We start from the raw sequence: 25,673 nt of genomic DNA on the forward strand, positions 1-25,673 counted from the left end.
CCAAATTTATGATTTTTGGTCAAACCCATCAGAAGTTATAAGCAAAAATAGCAATGTTTCATATCTCCACTCCAGTAGGTGGTGCTGCGCCGAAACACTGCATGATGCCTCAGGTCATGCTTGTGATGACATGTACGAAGTTTGGTCTGAATACGATAAAGTGTTGCGGAGATACAACTTCAAGAGTTGTTTTTGCATCCTGCCTCAAATTTTTTGCTCCGGTATTTGGTTGTTAAGTCTGACGTCATGCGGCAGCGCTTCCGGGTCCAAACGCTCTATCTCATACCACAAGAAAACAACAAATGGTGCTAATATACACACGTAATACTACAAAAAATATATAATTTTAACCTTTACCATACCGATATTCCAGATGGCCAGACAATGATTAATCTTTTATAAATCGTTAAAATATTAATAACTGTGACGCTGTAAGCACGGAGACTGTTGTGTAGACTGTAAGTATTTAAAATCTTTAACTTTTTAAAATGATTGATGTTTAATTTGAATAAATAGCACTCATAAACGGCCGTCGATGGCATTTTCTAGTGAAACGAGTCGAGGGCTAGGACCCGGAAACGGCGTTCCTTGCGTCACGACTTAACAAGCGGATACAAAAACGGTTTGACATGTCGACTTAATATCCATAACTTTTTGTCGGCATGGTCTGAAGATGATACGGTTCAATTTTGGTGAAAATCGGAGCAACGGTCTAGGAGGAGTTAAAAAAAGTAGGTTTTTAAAGAAAAACAATATGGTGGACAGGAAGTTCAGCTGACTATGGCAAATTTTATATCTATGTTCTCAGCCTGACACAAGGAATCAACTGAGACCAGTTTAATTACAATCGGTTAATATAGTCAAACATTATTAACATTTTTGTAAATGTTGTTATAACTTTTGACCACAAGGTGGTGCTGCGCCGAAACTTTTTGAGTATTGTCAGGGCATGGTGCCAAAGACCCATACCGAGTTTCGTAACGATACGTTAATGCGTTCGTAAAATACAGCATTTTAGCACAAAATTCAAAATGGCCAACGGACAAAATGGTAAAATTTATGATTTTTGGACAAACCCATAAGAAGTTATAAGCAAAAATTACCATTTTTCATATCTCTGCATCAGTAGGTGGCGCTGTGCTGAAACACTGCATGATGTCTCAGGTCATGCTTGTGATGACATGTACGAAGTTTGGTCTGAATACGATAAAGCGTTGCGGAGATACAGCCTTATGTCCATTTTCGCAAGCACTACGTACAATTAGTTCACGTCTTTTTCGAAAACGGTTTAAGGAATCAACTTGAATTCCATAAATTTTTGTCGGCATGGTCAGAAGATGATCTGGTTCAATTTTTGTGAAAATTGAAGTAACGGCCTAGGAGGAGTTCGAAAAAGTAGGTTTTTCAGTAAATTCTAAATTAAAAATTTTCATGACGGAAAATGACGTCATAGGGTGCAATCGAATCGGCTTGACCCAAGGAATCAGTTTGGTTCCCTTATGGTTCAAAAGTTATTAGCATAAACATTAGTGCAACTTTGAACAGCTGGTGGCGCTAGAGGGATTGAGTTAGAGACTCCAAATTTGCTATGGACAAAGGTCAGACTGTCCTCTAACTGTGTGCCAAATTTCACAACTTTCCCGCAGGCGGTTCTATGGGCTGCCATAGACTTCAAGAGCGGAAGAAGAAGAAGAATAAATCGAAAAGAAAAAGAACGCCAACAGATACAATAGGTGCCTAAGCACCTTCGGTGCTTGGCCCCTAAATATTGATGGTTGGTTCTGCTACCTCAGTCAAAAGGATGGACTGTCCTTTGAAATTGACAGGGTTCATGTTAAAGGAGCTGTATGTAAGAAATCTATTTCAATTAATCATAAAATGGCCCTGATGTGTCACTAGACATTAAGAAATCATGTTCATTTCAAATACTTATATCACTGACAAAAGTAGTCCGGCCAGGATATTGTCATTTAAAAAGTGGACTTGCAGCTCTCAACTGATGTTGATGTTGTCATTTTGTGTTTTGGCCTGACGCGCCTCCCTCCACCTATCTACCAATCACGAAGTCAGTAGTGTTTCGGGATCCGTGTTGCCAGCTTTGCTGTAACCTACCCTAACTCCAGTCGGATAAAAATGTCTAATGTTACTAAATCAAAAAGACCTCGTTATAATTCAGAAATTCGTCGTGACAAAGTCCGAAATAAAACCAGAATTTGTATTGGAGATGCTTTTGAAAGATGGAGACGGCTGAAAACGGAGAAGAATTTGAACACAGACGCCAACGTTGCTAATTTTCTCCTGGACAGGTAAGATTCATCTATGCTTGGCTAACTTGTACTTGATGTCAATGGACATTTCATATATTCATGACAGTCGAACAAAGTTATGCATGTTTGTGCAAAGTAACATAACGTTAGCTCACATGGACGTATGCTCTGTCATTATGCTGAGACGCTGAGGAAAACAACATTAGCACGCCCATTATGGCAATTTGAAACGTAATTGAGACAGTAGCCTAATGTTACCTCAGTAAAAATGATTCGTCATTTGTTCTTCACGTATATCGTGGACTAAGTTACACATGCTGCAAGTTGACCTGTATGACCATTGCTAATGTAATTTAGTTACTCTAACAATATTTCTGATGGAACTGAAAACAACCCTGTGATAGCCATTGGTGATATTGAATTTGTCCCGCGTTATAATTGCTGTGGCAAATGTTTTGGTTATTTGTTAGCCTACTTATGACAAAAACTTTAGTACTTGTAAATCGATTTTTTTTTTCGTATTGAAAAATAAGGAATTTTTATTTTGTTGTTTATTTTTGTTTTGTTTTACTATTATCCTTTTTTTTCTCAGATTTTTTTTTTTATTGTAATTGTATTTATAGGTTCAAAAAATGTTCAGTACAAGTGCTAACTCAAAATAAACATTCTCTACCTTTTAGGCTATGTATTATGTTAGTGATGGTTTGGAAGCACTACAGTAGGTGCAATTCCAAGGAAAAATAACTTTTTCTAATGTCCATAACACTAATGAAAAGCACAGTGTAGCCTATGATGTTAAAAATTTGGGCCATTTGGAACGTTTTGTAGCCTACTTGTTTTTCATGCAAGTTCTACAGCCAAAAATAATAGAATGTCATGTAATCTTTCACATCACATATTTTAGCGTTATGGACGTGTGCTGCAGGGTAAGTAAAAAAATACAGCTGGCCACTTTCACTTATAGCATCAGCTAAATGAATAGCTGTATCTTTGATATTGGTTACACATAGTGACATAGGCTTGTGCTTGTACTTACATTAATGACAGATAAATAACGTTACAAGTTAGACTAACAGTTACCGTTCTGTCTGTCACGTACGAGCATAAATCTTTACGATTATACTGTCACATACGAGCATAAATCTTTACGATTATACTATCACATACGAGCATACATCTTTACGATTATACTGTCACATACGAGCATAAATCTTTAGGATTATATTTAACTAATGACAATTAGTACATTTTTTAAATACATAATTACTTATCAAAATATCTCTCATGAAGCATAAACAGAATTAACAGAAAAAAAACTTACTGTGTACGTCTGTTCGTCACTTGCCATTGGAAGCTCATTGAAGCAGCCTACGTTTCTGCTGAATCCTGCAGCTCATCTGGCAACCTCGAGTCAGGGGGTAGGGGGAGGGGATACACCGCTCTACAGTATTTTTATAGTGACTGCAGTACCAGTTTAGGCCACAATCCTACATACGGCTCCTTTAAGGTATCTATTTTGTTTAAAACTCTTTCCACACTGTTGGCCGGTGAAATCACTTTTAGTTCCTGTCTTTTGAGCTCTTTTTCGTAAAGAAGAACTTTTAGCCTGTGTCGCTCTTTCCCCAGTCAAGAAATCTTTACTTTTATCATAATGTTTTTTCTCTTCTTCCCTTTCATTAAGTTCATGACTCGCCTCTTTCAGTGCCATTTAGAGATCAACCGATATGGGTTTTTCTATAGCCGATGCCGATTTTTAGAGGTCAGCGTCAGCCGATGGCCGATATGTGCGGCCGATTTTTAGGGCCGATATCTTTCCCCTTCATTTGCATGCTAAAATGTCACACTAATAATAAGTGGATGCACAACATTTCTAAACTTAACTCCCTGATGTCTGAAAACGCGCCAGCACGTTTTGCAGGTTTTTTTTCACATTGCAGCAAAACAGACTTAAAATACTCCGTCATTTCTTGTCATAGAGACATAAGTCATATATCAATTGAAACTATAGAATATCTTCTTTTATTTGTGTACACTCAGAGTAAAAACACAATGTTGTGCTTTTTGTAAAATAAAGAAAACTAACATGATGCGTGATCTCTCCTCTCCTTCTGAACGAAGTCCAATCTGATAGTTCTCAGAAAATGAACTGTAACTTATGAATACTAATGACAAAAAAAATGACACTTACGTCTAAAGAAATGTTGAAATGTCAGGTTTTAAATCGTGCAAGTCAAATCGAAAACAAACATTCTGTGTTTATGTAATCTGTATGAAAAGAGAGCCATGTCAGAAGTCTGTGATTCAGCTCATTATCCGCTAATGCGGGCATGCCCACAGAGCCAGCGCTATTCAGACGCAAATTCAGAGGCAATTCATGCATTCATCGTCTCAATCGTGTATTTATTGTCTTGAAAAGTGTTTATTTGGATGTTACAGCAATGGTTAGCGATCTCTAGAAGACATGCCATTAGTTCCTAGTTCCTTTTCTTCTTTATATTATGAATTTGTGGACTAAAGGTGTAAAGAGCGCCCTCCGGTGCAAGTATGAATTAAAAACACAGTTTCCAGCACTCATAGTGATGACAATAAATATTATTTCTCAGTATAGAAAATTGACATAAATATATGATAATCCATCAATATTTCTCCAAATGTGAATGCTTTTAAGCTAAAAGCCTATATGAAATGCCACAGAGGTAACATAATTGTTCAGACACTTTGCACCACAGAAATACATTATATTTTAAAGAATATAATAGAATACCATTGTTTTAAATTGTAATAATATTTCACAGTATTGCTGTTTATGATGAGCTGAGACATTATTACAGAGGGTTTTTTTTCACAGCCTACCTGACTGAAAGGCCTCATTAATATGCAAGTCATTTCAGATCATTACTATGTGATTCCTTTGTCTTCTCAGGTGTAAATGGCCCATTATTCATGCAGATTCACGCCCCCAAGCACACTGTGTTTGTTATATTTGACATACTTGACAAAAAGTGTCTTACAAAAACTAAATCAATATATTGTTTTATATGAAGGAGTAGGCAGCATAATTTTTACATAATTCTGAAGCAAAAACTCTAGTCTACAACCTCCAATACCCAGAAGTCTTGTGAACACAGATTAATATACTTTTTTTGGCCTTATTTCAGTGACTTAAGTTTTTTGTTTTTTCAATAACCACGCATAAACGTCATTCCTTCAATAACACAAACATGTACATACATGTTCCTCACATATTATGGTAATCTAGTTTGTGCTGAATACAGTGTAATGACACTTTTGTCATTAATATGTTTATGAACAACTGAAAAAGCACAAATGTCAGGGCATGTCAAAACTTCTCCAGGCCCCAAATCAGCCTCAGACTCCAGGGGGTTATAGAGTCTCTTATTTTCTCTTCATTACATTAATACTACAGCAGAACGTTTGCAGTTGAAATAGACAGGGAGAACACTGTGTGTGTGTGTGTGTGTGTGTGTGTGTGTTTACGTTCATTGTACAGGTCTGATATAAAGAATGTTTTTGCTTAGGTGGCCAAAATGTGCGCTCAACATACAAAAGTTTTGCTCAGCTAGAAAAAAAATTAGAGGGAACGTTGGTTGTGGTTACTGTGCTTTTACAACAAGAAATATCACATTAAAAACATCAATACTGTGATAAAAGCATTGTAAATGTTATTTTTACTGTGCTTCTTCTACAAATACCACTTTGGAACTACACTGGAACGCAAACTCTCAGTGGAGATGCATTATATCTGTCATGAGGGAGCTAGTATAATTAATAACAACAAACAGAAAAAACTTGATATCAAACATTAGGGCAGAGTATTTACAATTACTCACCAACATGTAGCACACGTAAACTTGAGGGCCAAAATCATCGCCATCATATCTAGGTGGTGACATAGCCCAGCGTTTCCTCGTCCTGATAAAAGCAGGGCGACTGATTTCCAAGGGACCCAGGCTTTGAAGCAGCCATGGGTCAACCTTGAGAGCATGTTGGCCTGTGTGCCACTCATGGGGAGGAACAAAGCCTTTCACCCAAAGCTGGGACTGGTCACACAGGGCTTAACTATTTCTTCGTCCATCCGTCCTGGGGCATTAGCACTGCTTCCGCTGCAAGGGGTTCTGCAGACTCTATTTTCAGCTGAGGCTGGCCTGGGTTGTGAGTCTGGGCTCGCTTGGAACAACTGGAGAAGCTGGCTATTTTTGGCAGGAAATTAGGCGTTCTGATTTTGACTGTGGCTGAGGACGAGGGGAGGAGCCTCCTTTTGGAGAGAGCGATCCGTAAACGCAATAATGTGAGATTCGCTGCTTTCACGGATCGCTTTTTGATGAATCAATTTTTGATGAAAGCGTCTTGCTGTGGCCTTGGGGTGCGGTTGTGCCTGAAATGGGTCCCTTTGGGCTCGTTCAAGGCAAGACTTGCTGCAGCGTTCAGAATCATTATTAGATGTTTTTGAAGAAAAATTAAATAGAGCACTTGAAAACCATTTTGTATTAAAATATGCCCTAGAATCACTGCGCCGATCATACACAGGTTTTGAGGGTCTGTAAAGAACCTTGTCATGTGATCTACAAGTCTTCTTTCCCATGAATCTGGTATCACTTAATTTCCTCCTGTTTCTTCAGTCGGCCCTGGTCCTTCAATCTGACCAACATGACTGTTAAAGCCCATCTTTCAAGTTGAAGATCACTGTGAATGAACGTGTAGATAAATAGTGTAGGAACTCGACTTGCGTGAAGAAATTAATCATAAATGTGTATTAAAAAAGTTTTTTAAAAGAAATTGTGAGTAAAATTACTTCCGCTGTGAAAAACGCTCTGATCGGAAGTGACGCAACGGCAGGTAAATATCATCTCTTCGTAATGGAGTCGGACAGTGAAGAGGTTGCAGTAGGGGTAAATGTCAACTCTTACGGTCCATTACCGTATAATTACGAGCCCCCTAGGCGAGAGAGGGGTCAGGCAGAGTTAAGGGGAAGGGTAAATGGACAGAGGAGAGAGATGTTGAGTTGTGGTGTGAGGAGAATCGTTGGAGAATTGGGCAGGTGTCTTGGCGAGTGACCACAGGCTATAGCTAATTGTGGCTAACGTTGTCTCCATGTTTATCACATTGCAGTATCTTTAATAAATCATATTTAGCAATATTGCTGTCGACTTTGTTGTTTTTCAAGCATCCATGTAGATTGTCACCATCTATGCCAGCAACATGTGTCTTAAAATAATTAATTTAGATCCCAGATTTTAAATGAATGCTGTAGGCTATAGCTTACATCTTTGACGGTCTGGAAATTCTGTGCATTTCTGCACAACATAGTTTATCGTGAAATTTTGTAAAAATTGCTAGCTGTTGCTTTTAATCAGTAACTGCTTTCAGACCTAGGTGTCCGCATGTTCCGCTTCTGCAGATGTCAAGCGTTTGGGCCGTAACGTTATATCTGAACAACATAACCGGCCAGCTGGAATTCCGAACTTAGCCGGCTGTTATACTACTCCCCTCTTAGTATTTTCGACGGACATTATGTAAATGAGCTCGCATGTACTGCGGAGTACATGTATGAAAGCAGTTACTGTTCCGGTTAGGACAGGAATATGCCATTCATGTAAATACAGTTATTGTTACAAGGATCTTTTATTGTCACGTGGAGGGATACTGGTTGTAAGGCATGCATTTAATTGACAGCCTACAGTCTGCAGGGGGTGTGTCTTTTTACAGTGCATATTTACCTAAGTTTTAGGAAGTAAGTACTACATGTCGTTTCTTACAAGGTCTTACACCAACCACTAGAGCTACAAGGAAGGAAGGAGAGTGAGTTTATCTTAGCACATTTGTTTAACAGGTGCTTGTGTGGTAGATGTGAGGCTATGCCATCAGCAGTGGAGAGTGTGTGCTGTAGGGAGGTCGATGCCTATTGGTCCCTTGTCCAAAACTTAGATCCCCCAGAAGACATTACCTGCCTCACACTCCATCCAGGGTTTGAAGCATCCTGTCTGAATCCTTTTGTGCTGCAGATAGCATACATGAACTTCAGACAGGAGCATGGCCCTCTCCAAGCCAGCAGACAAGAGTAGGTTTTGAGCAAAAATTATTTCACACTGCAATTCAAAGAAACAGCTTTTCTACACCAAAATAGTAAATCCTGTTAACCCTCTACCGCACGCATTATGATAAATTTATAAAAAAAAATATTTGACTCTTTTTCTTTTCTTAGAATGGCTTAACTTGAAGTGCTGTAAAAAAAAATTTAGGAAAAAAATATTATTTTAAGGTACTTTATGATATGTTGCCATATGGCAACAATGTAGCCTGACTTCGTCATACTCATATTCTAGGCAGAATGTGAGTCTGATACTGCTCCATTGCACTTGAATTATGGGGCGTGTCTTAACCGAACCAGTAAAAAAAAAACTCTGCACTCAATTGGATAGACCTACAACCAATCAGAGCAACGCAGTAAGTGACGTATGTTGAACTTGTACTTAAACTTTTGCTGAATCCCGTTGGAAGGACGGCAAACATCTTTCCCATCGACAAATGCCTTGATTGCGGTTCTTTGTTCGTCTTTTAAAATTAATGCGCTGTCGATTTCTTTTATTACAGACGTGATAGCGGAATCTAAACATCTTACTTCTCCAGCTGCAGTCATCGTTGGTGAAAACCAATTCAACCCAAGCGCTCTTTGATGACGTGGGTGGTTACGTAACCGCAGATAGCCTGTCCATCATCGATTAAAGCCCGCCCTGGCAATTTGATTGGCTCGGCCTTCTGGGAGCCGAGCATAATTACTCCACAATGGATCGAGTCCAGACCGAACTTCCCGTCCAAAAAATGTTGTGGGCGGGGTTCGGGCTGGCACCCAGGCTAGCAACAATGCGCAATAGTGGAAATAACTTAAAATAAGTGTAAGTGTATATAGTTAATATTTTTCCTCAGAAATGTTGTTTGTATTGAATAAATTGGTGCTATTATAAGCTTTAGCAGTAAATATAAACAACACCTTATACTTATTTTCCAACATCTTGTGCTTTTATTTATGGGATTTATTATTTTGCTGAATAATGCTTTATATTCTTTGAATTTCATTACATTTTTCGTGAATATTATTTAAATTGCAAATGTAGACACTTAAAAACAAATCTAATACTGTTCATCATGTATCATAAAACATTTACATAAAACCAAAAATATTGCAGTTCATGAAAATTCAACATTACGCAATCTTATGAGAGGAAGGTTATGAACATGAACACATCACATTTGGTGCACTTCACCCTAACAATACACTTACATCCACTTGCATCTGCCTTTTTGAGACACAATGGTAGGCCAGTGGTTGGTCTGGGCCAGTACAGTCTCCGATGTTGATTTAATCCATAACATAAATTATCAGCACTGCTTTCTTGTAGGGCCTGTGGTGACTTGCAGTATTCCTCTACCAGAGAGACCATAAGATTTGTTGCGTATCCTTAAGGAGAGAAATGTTTAGAACACATTTAGTAAAATGGTTGACTCACATAAAAAAAAAGATAGATTCACATAAAAAAGATATTGAAAAACTAAGTGAAACTACTAACCGTAAGATGGTTTCTCCTTGATGGGGTGGACTACCCAGCCACCTTTCCGAAACCGCGGGTAGCGAACAGCGTAGCGTGCCTCACCCTCACTGGTTCGAGCTACATCTCTGTTGCCATTACTATTGAAATGTAGGGCTGCTAAGAGAAGTCTGTACGAGATAAGTAGATAAAACATTAGGTCTCCAAAGCTAACCCAATGCAGTGAAATGCAACAGAAATACATGACATTAATGTTTTCAGTTCAAATGGGTCTAAGACAATGACTCATCTTTGCAATTATTTTTTGGCAAACAATATGTAATGCTGTTATCAATCTATAACATTTTGGTCTGCTATACAAGACTGCGTTAGTTTTTAGCCATATTCATTCTGTCATCATTTACATGCTACAAATGTACAAATGTATTGCAATATCCAGAAATTGAAAAAAAAAACAAAAAACTAATTTTATTAGTATCAATACTTTTAAGTGATAACACTACCTGCTGTACATCCCAAGAAAAGAAAAGCCAGTGTGTTTGGGAGCAAAGTGCAGAATGAGGGAATGGTAGGCCTCCAGGGAGAATGTCTGATGCTGAGGTGACAATTGTTGAATATCCTTTACCAGTGCTTTCCTGGCAGCTACACTCTCCAGTTTAGTGGCTGCTGGTGATCCTGAATAAAACATATTCTGTCATATAGTCTGTCGCATTTCATAATACAAGTAATTTTTAGTACACACTATTGATAAAACCAAACTAAACTTAACAAGCACTGAAAAAAGTTTAGTCTCAAAACATTTGACATCTTTTAACATAGGCTATTATGTTGTACCTGGTTCCAGCCACTCCTTGTCTCTTGCCTCTCCTTCCAACGGTGGATGTGCGCAGCTGGTAAATGCAGGAGTGCTGTGTTCATGTATGTCCTGTACATGATTTATCATACTCTGCCATTTTGCCTCCATCTCATCTGGATCTCCTGTAGGGGTGGAAGCTGCGGTCCAGTAAAGATGGTTGATAATGGCTGGCCTCCACAGCTTCAGATCCTCACAGTCCCTCTCTTTTGCAGCAGCATCCAGTGCTCTTTGTATACCTGTTCCAGAGCAGACAAACAGAGCAGAGCAAACTAATTATTAGGAAAGTGAACTTAACTACAAAAAAACAAGTTTGTTATATAGAACTACCCACATCACAATACATACTTTTCCCAATATGCCAGACATCAAAGAAATGCCTTGTTCCTTCTGAACACATTTCTTCACGTACCCACTTGGCCACCTAAAACAGAAATTGATTTTATAGAATTTAGTATTTATTTTGAGTGATACTGTGCCTGTCAATGCTGATCAGCTTTAGATCTCTCCTAGCATCATTACCTGCCGATTTCTGTCTGTTATCAGAGCAGACACTTGCATGTCTTGGTCCATCGGGAACTGCATACTCCGCTTTAGACCCTCTAGCTCACACCAAGAGCTGCTTGGGACTTCTGAGCTCTGTAAAACCAACTGATTATTACTGAACAGTAACAGTAATATCGGTAACTAAATCAGACACAAGATTTCTGTGTGACATCAAGCAGGATCGTCTAGTTAGGGCCATAAAGATTTAAAAAAAAGTAAAATGTTTAGAGGCGATTAAGCTGGTGACAAGAATATAACGACCGTTAGGATCTGTTAACGTGGAAATATGTTTGAACGGAACAAAATTACGCAGTAATATTGCAACCCCTCTGGCCCTACATGAAAAAGTGGATTGAAATACATGGGAAATCCAATTACATTTTAGGCGCTTCTGTTCACCATGCTTAATGTGCGTCTCCTGTAGGAAAATTATGTCAGCTGAAATGGAGCGTAAATACGAGAACACTTTAGCTCGCTTCACCTGACTATTAAAGCCACGCACATTCCAGCTAGCTAAAGTAATATCGCCAAAAATATATAAATTTATATCAATTTAAGGCTGGTTCACACTGTGCGATTTTGGCCACGATTTGGTCGTCTGAGACAAATTTTGCAAATCCTAAAAGATTCCTATAATCCTAGTTTAAAATCTGTTGTCTTTGATCGCTAGTTTGACATGTTCACCGACAGCCGATTAATGACCGTTGCGATCAAATTTTACCTCCGATGAAATTCTGGCAGTGTCAGAAGATTTGGCGCAAAATCCTCAAGTGTGACTTCTCCTACGACGAACGTCAAATTGTCTTCATTTTTCAAGACAATCCGTGATCAAAATTAATGATAGAGATATCGTTGTTAGCCACCATTTCAGTCCTGTGTGTAACGCAGCTCACTGTCATCAAATGTGTATGTTTTGATGATTTAAAACTCCAGACAAGTTTTCATGCACACGTCCGTTTTTAACGCGTTTTGGCTGTCGTGCAGTCTGACATAAATGACAGCTGAGATCCCACAGTGTGACATGAGGATCATGTTCGTACAGTCTGACAAGTAACCATCGTAAAGGACTATTATAAATCGCACAGTGTGAACCCGGCTTTAGCTGCAGAATCGCACAGATAAAATTAAGGGTGAACAATAATAAACAATAAACACAAACTACGTCCTCCCACCCCATCCAAGCCGCTTCCCCGAACCAAGCGGCGTAAAAAACCCATATGGGTGATTCTCCAACTATGGTACTTTTTGGACCTGGACATTTTCAGAAAATGAAACATTTTTAATTAAAATATTACTGGCATAATTTGTTTCTCCAGTATGTTGTACAATCTGACAATCTATTTTACCAAAAAATATTTGTGGTTGTGGAAATGACAAGGGAAAGGCGGGTTATGGTGAAAATAACATTTCAGATATAAAACCTGTAGAAGAATTATAAATGATGGAAATGCAAAAGTGAGTCATGACCACAATGTGTTGGACAAAATGAATCTCAAATTCAAGTTTGAAGTTTATTCTTATTTTTATTTCAAACAGGGATAGTGTATTGATGAACAACTGGCCTAACAGCAGTAGTAATAAAAAAGATAACTCATTCCAAGTGTCACAAATTATTTGAAACAAAAACAATATCATAAACACAATCATCCTCATGTTTTCATAAAAAATCAAAATGATAATTTCTGTGAAAATGTGAAATGTTTCACCACTCCCTGAACCAACAGAGAGAGACTATGTCAGATTTAGTTGTAAACAATAAAATATCTCAATTTAAAACATTCTCTATGACATTATATGTAAAGTTTATGTGTTTACACTATATTTTTAGTACTATAGGCAAACTACTTTGCTTTTAAGCACAGACAATGTCCTTGCCAAGCCAACCTGTCTTTATCACTTCCATGGAGACAGATGTGGAAAAGACGGTTGTGGAAATGACATTTTCCCCCTTTCCCTCTAATATCTCATGTTTAACTAGCCTGTTAGTGTTAGTTTTAGAGTTAGCATTAAATAATCTCAAATATCACCTGATGAAATTGTAAAAATCCAGAATTGTTTCCGTCGGAATGAATTATGAGCGGTTCAGAAATGACATACAATAAACATACTCGCAGTATTTCTCATATTTACCTTGATATATCTCCAATTTATTAACCTCTGCTGGGACCATTCTTTCATTCAGCCATGTGGTTTCCTCTGGAGTGTCAGTTACTATGGTTACTGAGTATACAAATCTAGAGCACTGAGCCTGGGATTGCATTTAATGTCATTAATATCAGTATTAGATTTTAAGTGAGATAAGGTTGAAGACCCAAAGTCTGGCCTAGGGACAGAGGCAAAATAGTAAAAAACGCATATAAAATGCCTCCTATTTTATATAAAACAACAGAATTGAACAATGATTTTTTTTATATATAGGTTCCCCTACACATGTAGTAAGTGTGAAAAAAAAAAAAAAAAGTGGAAATGTTTTTTAGTTTTTTTAATATCTGTCAAGGACAGAAAAAGTACCATAGTTGGAGAATCACCCATATATACTGTGGAGCTGAAATGTAACATAAAGTGTAGCAGTATTACAAAATTACAAAACCAATAAAACAAAGAAAAAATAGGAAAATACCTGAGAATGAAATGCACCTCAAATCCCTTTAAATATTTACATATGAAGAAAAAGACAAGTTAGTCATCAAATCAATAAACACTAAGAATGCCCTGTCACATATTGTGCTCTTAACATAACGTTAAAAAAAATGAAAGAAAAATATACAGATCAAACTGATCTGCGCCAGCTATGATATAGTACTCATGAAGGCCCCGCAGACGGGATGACCAAACACATAAAAGTCAAAAGACTTGCCAAACAGTCTGACTGCTAAAAACATTTATGCAGACTGTGCAGAGTTGTCCTCGACTGTGATAGAGTCAGCAAAAGCTTGAGCCTTCTTGGCTGAGTCAAAAACATGTTTAGTTGAGTTGTGAGTCACGAGAAGGCGAGCAGGAAAGAGCAACCCATGTCGAACATTAGCCTTCCTCAGCCTTTTTTTCACGGCTTTGAAAGCTTGACGCTGTTTCAGAACCTCTGAGGTGAAGTCGGGAAAGATGAGAATGCACACTTTTTTACGTTTTATGTCAAAGGTGAAGACAGCAAGAAGTAGAATCTTCTCTTTATCAGGATAATGATGCAGCCTGGCCACCATAGTCCAAGGACGGGACTGTGCGTTACCAACCAGGCCCTTATGGTGGGCACGGTCAATCTTCGGAGGTTTTGGAAAATTACTGGCGCCGAGTATTTACACAAGGAAGTCAGCAACAAACTGAGTCGGGTGGCCTTACCATGTTAGTTTTTTTCTGCTGTAACAAACTGGTACAAATGACTGAATCTATCATTTTATCTGATTTTGATTCTAAGGATGTTATACTTGATTGCACTGTTTTACTACTTTGTCTTCTGGGTAAATTTCATCTTCACAAAGCCAGAATTATCCACTGTCAACACAATTTTAGTTTTTACTTAATTTAAGAAAATGTCAAAACATTTAAAATCAAAGGTGTCGGAAATGTTTAACATCCTTGAATCTTTTGTAAAGAACCTTTAAATTTATAATTTAATTTACATTCACGAAATGTAATACTGTGTTGATTTAATTATTATACTCTTTTGTGATGTCCGTATGCCCCCTATTTTATTGCATTTTTTCTATATGTATACTTAATGTACAATTCAAAAAGAAAATTGTGTTTCAATTTAGATGGACACATGAATGAACTTGTACAACCTTTTTAACATGTTTGTTTGTATCTTATTTGTACCTTTTTATTTTAATACAAAGATTATCTGGTAAAACAGTTAAATTTCTATGCACTTTTGTGATTTTAGACATTGCTGTGTGAACAGGACTTTTATTTTGGAGTGACGACATGACGTCATAAGACTGCGCCGAACTCCTACATCTGATGTGATTCTGCTGAATAAAGGTTTGTTTTAAGAATTTAATCTGTCTAAATCTATAGAAACAGTTCAATGAATTATATATTTGTTTTTTTTAACAAGCGATGTGAAATGAGTTAATTTACTATTTAATGTATTTATTTATCTAACTGTAATGGAGGATATTTGTGTGAGTAAAACTCATCCACTGATGAGAAACAGTAAACCTGCGTCTTATTTCTCTCTATATATATCATAAATCAGTTTATCATGAACACGAGTTCAGTCTCTAGCGAGTAATGATGGAGAAACTGAACTTTTCAACTCCGAGTCAATTGAATCAAACACTTTGAGAAATGATTCAGTGAATCACGACACGTGCTGCTCAAACAGTGATTAGTTTGTTAGTGTTTGTTGTTCTCGTTTATGTTAACATAAACGAGAACAACAAACACTAACAAACTAATCATGTTTTCTTCAAAGAGTAATCATTTAAATATTATCTATAATTCATTAAAATACCAAGTGTAGATCATACATGCCTACATATAAAGTGTTGTTTATTATAGTGTTAGCTTTCAGTGTTTTTGTTTAAACCATTAACTCTGTTAATTCTCTTCTTAAAGATGGCGTTCATTAAAGAGGAAGAGAGTGAAGACATAAAGATGGAGTTTATTAAAGTTGAGACTGAAGACATAAAGATTGAAGAAACAATCAGTGTGAAACATGAAGATACTGAGGAACAAACAGGTTGGTTTTTTTCTCTAAGCTGAACTCAGTCATTTGATCATTATTAAAATGTCCAGCTCTACAGAAATAGAGAATATTTTGTGCAACATTAAACTCAATATCTTCTTCTGAATAGAGAACAATGGAAAAGTAAAGAAGTTTTTCTGTTCATGCTCAAAAGTTCTGTACTATCATTTTAACATACTTTAACATAGCAGTAATTGAACATTAAAGTAAAAGTTCACCCAAAAATGAAAATTATCCCATGATTAACTCACCCTCAAGCCTTCTTAGGTGTATATGATATTCTTCTTTCAGACGAATACAATAAGAGGAATTTGATTTGTGGCTTCTTGCTTGAAGCTTGCTCTCTGGTTGACCACTGCCGTGTGTGTATTATGTGTCCTGTAGCAAAGTGCGGCAAAAACTCCCACATGACGTTAAAGGGATAGATGTGAATTTGTTTCTTCAGTCGAACGCAAATTATGATTTTTAACTGCAACTGCTGCAGTCTGTCAGTCAAATAATAGCAGTGGATGGGAACTTCTACTGTAACAGTAAATAAAACTTGCTTAGACAAGTCCAAATTAAACCCTGCGGCTCGTGATGACACACTGATGTCCTAAGACACGAAACGATCGGTTTGTGAGCGAAACCGAACAGTATTTATATCATTTTTCACCTCTAATACACCACTATGTCCAACTTCCTCCAAATGTCTAGAACCGGCCCTGACTTTAGTGATAAATCACATGATAGCGCTGACAACAAGTTTCTGCATTCCTCTCTGTGGAAAGTATTAACAGGATTAAAAAAATGAAATAACCGACATGGGAAAATTACATTGGTTAGAGGTTCAGAATTTTGGTTTTGATTACTTTTCGATTAATCGTCCAGCCCTACATGAGTGCCGCGTTTTAAGACGGCGTGTCAAGTTAAAAGAATTTCAACTTTTACATGCAGCACCACTCATCAATGTCAGTTCCAAAACAGTGGACCAATCAGAAGAACTGGATCAGTTCGCCGCTCTCAAGCAGCTCTGGTCTACATGCCTTTTCCTTCTGCAGCTGCATTTGGAAAATAAAAGAGCATAATCTCTAATGAGCAGATCTCTCGCGCCGTTGTATCAACGTCCCTTTGCACATGGATGACGGGCACAGTGAGTGCATGCGATGTCTGGGCACGTCCCACACAGAAGCCACGCTCACTGAAATGACGTGCTCTTATTGCAAGAGCATGAGTGTAGCCTCCTTGTGCTCGCGGACAGCATTCTTTTCAGAATGCGACTCTGTCCCTCACGCCCTAACATTTTTCATCCTCCCAGGAGACCTCTCAAACCCATCCTCGACCTCAGATATTAAAATCAGGCCCTGATGGCCATGCAGTTTCACTGCGTGATTGAAAAAGGCTTCAGTAATTAGAGAAAAAGAAGTTTCTCCCTGTAGCGTCTTTTTAGAAAGACAAATGATGCAGTTCTCATTCCATATCTAAGGGAACCGAGGTTACATTAGTAACCTAGTACTTTCATTATGTAGTTACTGTGGTTTTACTTCAAAAACCATAGTAAAACAATGGTTATTTTGTAGTTACTATGGTTTTACTATAAAAACGTCTCGGTTATGTATATAATCTTAGTTCCCCGAATAGGGAACTAATATTCAGGGAACTAAGGTTATATATATAACTGAGACGTTCCCTTTCAAGGGAACTTGCGCTGCGTAAATCGCTATGGAAACGCCATACCAACGTCGCCATAGTAGGCGCACATTCGAGGCGCACATTCACAGTAACACTTGTGCCCCTGGAGCGGAGCCGAGGTCTAGCTCGTAGAACCTGACAAATGTGTGCGGTGACGACCAGCCTGCCACATCACAAATGTCCGAAAGGGAGACTCCCAAGATAAAAGCCTTGGAGGCAGCCATACTCCTAGTAGAGTGCGCCCGGACAGCCAATGGTGAAGGCTGTCCGACCGCCTCATAAGCAAGTGAGATAGCTTCGACCACCCACTTGCTCATTCTCTGCTTAGATGCCGGTAGACCTTTTCTTGGTGCACCAAAACATACGAACAGCTGTTCGTTCTTTCTCCACATGGCAACTCTGTGAACATAAGCATCCAATGCCCATACTGGACAAAGCAGATTCAGCTTTTCCTGGTCCGATGACGTAAACGGAGGAGGACAGAAGGCCTGCAGCACTATAGGTCTCGCAGTATTAGTGAGAACCTTAGGGATGTATCCCGGTCTGGGATGTAGAAATGCCTTCACATTACCAGCCGCAAATTCCATGCACGGTGGAGCAACTGACAGGACTTGAATGTCCCCAATTCTCTTGAGAGACGAGTCGATGATAAGAAACACTGTCTTTAGTGTTCAAAACTTTTCTGCCACCTCTTCGATGGGCTCGGAGGGGGCCATAGACAGGCCCTGTAATACAATGGCCAAATCCCATGCCGGAACTCTTGTGCGTACTGCAGGTCTCATCCTCATAGTGCCACGAAGGAAACGGGTTATGTGTGGGTGTCTCCCCAAAGAGACTCCACTGAAAGGAGCATGGTAAGCAGCTAAGGCCGCCATGTACACCTTTAGTGTGGAGGGGGATAACCCTGCAGAAAATCTTTCCTGTAGGAAGTCCAGCACCACGCTAACCGGGCAGTTAACTGGATCCCACTGATGATTTTCACACCATGAAGTGAATAATCTCCACTTCAGAGCGTATAGTTTCCTCGTGGATGGAGCTCTGGACTGGAGTATGGTCTCAACAACCTCAGTTGAGAGACAGGAATCTATGAGACATGCCCCCTCGGAGGCCACGCCCACAAGTTCCATAACTCCGGGCGGGGATGCAGTATTAGACCGCCTGCCTGTGAGAGAAGGTCCTTCCTGACCGGAATCTCCATCGGAGACCCGTCGAGGAGAGAAACCAGGTAGAAACCGGTAGCCTCGGCCACGGCTGTACCATAGCATCCAGCCCAAGAGGTGCTGGGTTTGTCATGGAGAACCACAGTGAACTACGCCGAAGCCCAAGTGGATCTGTTTGCGTCTCGAGGGACAGTGAGTCGTCCCTCGAGACGCAAACAGATCCACTTGGGCTTCGCCGTAGTTCTCCCAAAGGAGCTTCACCACATCTGGATGAAGTCTCCATTCCCCGGGCCTTGGCCCCTGCCTCGACAGGATGTCTGCTCCCACATTCAGGTACCCCGGGATGTAAACTGCTCTGAGGGATAGCAGTTTCCCTTGGGACCACAGAAGAATCTGATTCGCCAGCTTGTAAAGCGGGCGTAATCTCAGACCCCCCTGGTGATTTATATATACGAGTCTACTGATGTGTTGTCTGTCCGGACTAACACATGTTTGTCTCTGAGGTCTGGGAGGAAGTATCTCAAAGCTAGAAATACCACCATCATTTCTAGACAGTTTATGTGCCAAGTGAGATGATGGTCCTGCCACAGACCCCGTGTCGAGCGACCACTCATGATCACCCCCAACCCGTGAGGGATGCATCTGTCGTTAGCGTGACGCAGCGACTGAGAGCCCCTAGCACAGGTCCCTGGGATAGAAACCAAGGTTGCTTCCATATGTCTAGAGCACGTAAGCATCGCCGCATGACTCTGATCATACGAAACGGATTCCCCCTCGGTGAGAACCCCTTGGTTTTGAGCCACCACTGCAGTGGTCTCATGTACAGCAGGCCGCAAGGTATAACGTTGGACGCTGCTGCTATCAGACCTAACAGTCTCTGAAACTGTTTTACAGTGAGTGACTGGCCTTGCCTTATGTCCGAGACAGTATTGAGGATTGATGATATTCGAGCCGGAGATAAACGGACTTTCATAATCACCGAATCCCATACCACGCCCAGATAAGTGGTTCTCTGTGCAGGAGAAAGCACACTTTTCTTTGCGTTTAGTCTCAACCCCAACTTTTCCATATGAGCGAGAACAACACCTCGATGTTGAACCGCCATCTGTTCTGATTGAGCGAGAATCAACCAATCGTCTATGTAGTTGAGAATGCGGATTCCCTGCATACGCAAGGGCCTCTGCGCCGCATCTACACATTTGGTAAAAGTTCGGGGTGACAATGCTAGGCTGAAGGGGAGAACCCGATATTGGTATGCTTCGCCCCCGAAAGCAAACCTCAGGAATTCTCTGTGATATGGAAGGATCGACACATGGAAATACACGTCTTTCAGATCTATCGTCACAAACCAATCCTCGGATCTGAATCGCGTACCCCTTTTCTATAGTTCGCAGGACCCACTGAGATACTTTTGACAGATTTTTCCACTCTGACAAAAAATCTACTAAGGGTACCAGCCTCTCGAGACTGGTCTCTGGTGGAACACAAGCAGTAAGCACAGTGCCCTGAAGCGGCGGACCGGCAGGGAACAACTGGCGTGACTGCAGAGGAAGCGCACCACCCTTGGGTGACAGGCAGGGAACTACTGCGCCCCAGCATTGCGGCGGGGTTGGCAGAGCGCCCTTCTGAGGGCACCGAAGACACACAGGCACCGTAGGTGAACACTGTTTGTCTCCGGAGGGGACCACCCTCAGGATCCTGACCGCCCCTCTGGCGTCAGGATCTCTTAGACGAAGCCCTCTTAGCAGCAATGACGGCCCTCAGATCCGTCTTGCCCTTCGAGGACTTCGCCTGCGAGTGCTGCCCCGCCTCCCAACTCCTCGGAGGGGGAGCACGGGTAGCAACACTCTGCTTCTGGTGTTGTCTGTATTGCGAGGAGCTTGTACTCGGCTTCTGCTGCTCTCACCCGGCAGCAGAAGGGATTTGGCCGCGTGCGGAGAGAGATGGCCCGCAAGCGTCTCTTCCGCTCTTGGCATCGCCCCATACCCGTGTCTCCTCATTCCAGCCACGTTGCTGTAAATGGAGGTCTGAGGTGTGTAGACACGGGTAGATACCGGCTTCTTCCACGACCTCGACACCTCAGTGTGGAGGTCGGGAAAAAATGGTAGCGCCTGACGTGGAGGCTGAGCAGACCTGGATGGCAAGAAGCGTTCGTCAAGCTTGCTTCTCACCATCTGCTCTTGCTTTTCGGCCGGCCAATCGATGCTCAACTTGGCCACAGCACGAGAAAGCACCTCCATGAGCTCCTCGCTCGCGGGAGACTGAAGTGGCGAATCCTCAGACTCTCCCGTGGCCACGCTAACAATATCCAGCTCCTCAGAACTAGACGCCATTAACGTGACCGTATCCCCCGGAGCAGAAGAAACCGCAAAGCGTGCTTCCAGCCTCCGGATGGATACACTGCCGGATGCACCAGGTGAAGGCAGAGATAAGGCATGGCCCGTCTCTAACCCCTCTGATAGATCCATCTGCGAACCCCAAGACATAAGGCGCCACCCTGCCTCGGCAGAAGCGGGACTCGAGCCCTGGGGAACACGAACCGAGCCACTCTCCTCGAAGAGAGCTCGGCGGGAGCGCAGCGTTCTCAGCGGCAGCTGATCACAATGCACACAAGCAGCCCCCTTTGAGAGCTGCCTGGGCACGCTGCACTCCCATACAAACAACACACATTTCACGTGAGTCCCCGTCCGGGATAAAACACGAACAAGGGTGCACGCACTTCCTGTATAGCTGCTCGCTCGCCATGGTAATACTTTTCAAAGTAGACAGACAACGGTAAATAAGACAGATCACACGGAGCGCTTGCTGAAGACACAGAAGCTGAATGACAGTGTTTTCGGGCTGGCTTTATGGTTCCTGGTCAGTGACGTCACCCGCCTATGACGTTCCATCTCCTGATTGGACAGATTGCATACGTGCTTCATTTACGCAGCGCGAGTTCCCTTGAAAGGGAACTATAGTTAAACTATGGTTACTGTAGTAAAACCATAGTTTTACTATAAAAATCATGGTTACTACAAAAAACATGGTTCAGTTTCATAAGGGTGAGTGTTTGTAAGGATACTGATTGTTATAAGGCAGCTGTCTGACTCTGTCTGAGTTGAAGAACAGGAACGGTATGTGTAACACTAGCATCACATTATTAGCTGTTTGATAACGTAGTCAAGCAAAAGGCTAATCATATTAATTCATATTAATTAATGACAAGGGCTGTGCCAAGTGTGTGAGCGCATAGGGGCTTGCGCTAAGTAAAGTGACAGCTGACTTGAAATAAAGCCAATAAAGATCATTTGTTTGTCCTTCGAAATATTTTAAAACTATAAAACATACAAACCCAATTCCAAAAAAGCTGGGACGCTGAACAAATTGTGAATAAAAACAGAATACAATGATGTGGAAGTTTCAAATTTCAACATTTTATTCAGAATACAACATAGATGACATATCAAATGTTTAAACTGAGAAAATGTATCATTTTAAGGGAAAAATAGGTTGATTTTAAATTTCATGGCATCAACACATCTCAAAAAAGTTGGGACAAGGCCATGTTTACCACTATGTGGCATCCCCTCTTCTTTTTATAACAGTCTGCAAACGTCTGGGGACTGAGGAGACAAGTTGCTCAAGTTTAGGAATAGGAATGTTGTCCCATTCTTGTCTAATACAGGCTTCTAGTTGCTCAACTGTCTTAGGTCTTCTTTGTCGCATCTTCCTCTTTATGACGCACCAAATGTTTTCTATGGGTGAAAGATCTGGCCTGCAGGCTGGCCATTTCAGTACCCGGATCCTTCTTCTACGCAGCCATGATGTTGTAATTGATGCAGTATGTGGTCTGGCATTGTCATGTTGGAAAATGCAAGGTCTTCCCTGAAAGAGACGACGTCTGGATGGGAGCATATGTTGTTCTAGAACTTGGATATACCTTTCAGCATTGATGGTGCCTTTCCAGATGTGTAAGCTGCCCATGCCACATGCACTCATGCAACCCCATACCATCAGAGATGCAGGCTTCTGAACTGAGTGCTGATAACAACTTGGGTTGTCCTTGTCCTCTTTAGTCTGGATGACATGGCGGCCCAGTTTTCCAAAAAGAACTTCAAATTTTGATTTGTCTGACCACAGATCAGTTTTCCACTTTGCCACAGTCCATTTTAAATGAGCCTTGGCCCAAAGAAAACTCCTGTGCTCCTGGATCATGTGTAGATATGGCTTCTTTTTTGACCTATAGAGTTTTAGCCAGCAACGGTGAATGGCACGGTGGATTGTGTTCACCGACAGTGTTTTCTGGAAGTATTCCGGAGCCCATGTTGTGATTTCCATTACAGTAGCATTCCTGTATGTGATGCAGTGCCGTCTAAGGGCCCGAAGATCACGGGATATGGTTTCTGTCCTTGACCCTTACGCACAGAGATTGTTCCAGATTCTCTGAATCTTTGGATGATATTATGCCCTGTAGATGATTATAACTTAAAACTCTTTGCAATTTTTCTCTGATTGGTGATCCTCTGCCCATTTTGACTTCTGAGAGACACTGCCACTCTGAGAGGCTCTTTTTATACCCAATCATGTTGCCAATTGACCTAATAAGTTGCAAATTGGTCCTCCAGATGTTCCTTATATGTACATTTAACTTTTCCGGCCTCTTACTGCTACCTGTCCCAATTTTTTTGGAATGTGTAGCTTTAAAGAAATCCAAAATGAGCCAATATTTGGCATGTCATTTCAAAATGTCTCACTTTCAACATTTGATATGTTATCTATATTCTATTGTGAATAAAATATAAGTTTATGGGATTTGTAAATTATTGCATTCCTTTTTTATTCACAATTTGTACACTGTCCCAACTTTTTTGGAATCGGGTTTGTAGCTAAAACAATATTGCTCTGAGCGTGTGTGTGTGACCATGATTCATGTGCATATTCAGTCAGTGTGGAATCACACGTCAAGTTCTGAGAGAGATATTCAGTCCATTATAAATTCGAGAGCAGTCCAAATATTTTGCAAAGGCGTTTTACCAATTCATATTCGATTTAAGCGTCAGAACATATGAGCAGTTCAGTTGCAGAGCTGTTAAACAGAATATACGAAGCGAAGCAAGCTTTTTTATTAAATATCCACAACACAAACAACAAATTGCTCATATCCAATAAAATAAGTATTTTTATTGTTAAAACCGCCTCCTGTGAGGCCCATGTGAAAGTGCGCACACATACACACCTTATTTACATTTAGTTCACACTTTAATTCATCCTCTCTAATCTACATGTAGCCTATACTGGTGATTATACTGGATTTAATACAGATCACTGTTTTGATATCTTAAATATGAGATGATTCTGTATTATGATGATAACCCTACTTTGTGCTGCTCTTTATTTCGAAAGGTTTTGTGATCATTGTGTCTTCTGATTTAATTTCACTACTGCAATCAATGTACTTTATTAGAAAATCAAACTTTCAGTTCATATATATTATATTGATATGGTATTTAGCAGCAGTAGTTGATGAAGATGAGTCTCATTAGTGTTTGTTTTTGTATTATTGGTGTTTTATCCATGTCTTGTTGTGAAAAATAACAGTATTGTCTTTCAGTAGAGCAGTTTATAGGACTTCAATAATGTATTTCTATCATCAAACACTCAGAATAAAGTGATATGATCTGCTAATGATCTGAATGTCTTGTTGAATGAGTGTTGATAGTCTGAGGATCATCAATATTAACAGAGAAACTGCTGAAAACACTCTTTATTTCATGTCAATAGTTCCTGTTTTCACCTAATTTATTATGCTGATGTCTTCAGATCTGCTGTAAATTGACACTTAAAGCTCATTTCATTGCTGTCAACAGACTGAGGGGATTTGTGGACCTCTAACATGAACAATTATTTTTGTTTTTGTGCTTTCAGCCGTTTTCTTACAGTTCTTTACTACTTTTCTGGATACCTGTCAACATTTTAATGGAGAAACAGAATGAAGTTCTGAATTAGCATCAGTTGCTTTACGATAGACCAATTTAATTCTTAATATGCTTAGTTTATGGGTGAAATACAAAAAGTGGATAATATAGCACAAAAAATAATTAATTGAAAAAGAATCTGTTACACTAAATGATGTCACATTAAAACATTTTGTTTTCCAAAAAGTAATTTAAAACATTAAATTCTTCTGCACATTTAGAGAAACAGTTAAACTATGAAATGATACATAATGTTAATTTTTAAAGGTGCCATTGAACGTTTTTTTTACAAGATGTAATATAAGTCTAAGGTGTCCCCTGAATGTGTCTGTGAAGTTTCAGTTCAAAATACCCCATAGATTTTTTTAAATTAAATTTTTAACTGCCTATTTTGGGGCATCATTAACTGTGCACCGATTCATGCTGCGGCCCCTTTAATTGCTCACACTTGCCTTAAACAGCATAAACAAAGTTCACACAGCTAATATAACCCTCAAAGTGGATCTTTACCAAATGTTCATCATGCAGCATGTCTAATCGCGTAAGTATAGTATTTATATGATGTTTACATTTGATTCTGAATGATTTTGAGGCTGTGCTCAGTGGCTAAAGCTAACATTACACACTGTTGGAGAGATTTATAAAGAATGAAGTTGTGTTTATGCATTATACAGGCTGCAAGTGTTTAAAAATGAAAATAACGACAGTCTTGTCTCCGTGAATACAGTAAGAAACGATGGTAACTTTAACCACATTTAACAGTACATTAGCAACATGCTAACAAAACATTTAGAAAGACAATTCACAAATATCACTAAAAATATCATGATATCATGGATCATGTCAGTTATTATTGCTCCATCTGCCATTTTTCGCTATTGTCCTTGTCCTTGCTTGCTTGCTCATATGTTTGTCAATTTTCTATACAGAGGAGTTATATTTATTTAATATTCATTGTCATCACTATGAG

At 39.9% G+C, this 25,673-nt stretch overlaps 2 protein-coding genes across 2 annotated transcripts in view; one reads left to right on the forward strand and one right to left on the reverse strand.

The window, feature by feature from the left end:
• LOC125245430 overlaps positions 1 to 25,673 on the forward strand; it is a 1,350,402-nt gene that overhangs the window by 318,190 nt on the left and 1,006,539 nt on the right.
• LOC125245817 lies at positions 9,672 to 11,748 on the reverse strand. Its single transcript, XM_048156599.1, has 5 exons — positions 11,208 to 11,748; positions 11,034 to 11,109; positions 10,667 to 10,924; positions 10,336 to 10,507; positions 9,672 to 10,002 (listed from the first exon to the last, which is right to left on the reverse strand). The coding sequence occupies exons 1-5, from the start codon at positions 11,268 to 11,270 to the stop codon at positions 9,849 to 9,851; spliced, it is 723 nt and encodes a 240-aa protein (XP_048012556.1). The 5' UTR covers positions 11,271 to 11,748; the 3' UTR covers positions 9,672 to 9,848.

The sequence above is a fragment of the Megalobrama amblycephala genome, linkage group LG1, assembly GCF_018812025.1.
Source record: "Megalobrama amblycephala isolate DHTTF-2021 linkage group LG1, ASM1881202v1, whole genome shotgun sequence".
In the NCBI taxonomy this organism is placed as follows: Eukaryota; Metazoa; Chordata; class Actinopteri; order Cypriniformes; family Xenocyprididae; genus Megalobrama; species Megalobrama amblycephala.

Coding starts and splice junctions, on each gene's coding strand:
- LOC125245817 (XM_048156599.1), bottom strand. CDS start 11,270: ATGCAGTTCCCGATGGACCAAGACATGCAAGTGTCTGCTCTGATAACA. Junction 11,110..11,207: donor TAACAGACAGAAATCGGCAG/GTAATGATGCTA, acceptor TTTCTGTTTTAG/GTGGCCAAGTGGGTACGTGA. Junction 10,925..11,033: donor TGTCTGGCATATTGGGAAAA/GTATGTATTGTG, acceptor GCTCTGGAACAG/GTATACAAAGAGCACTGGAT.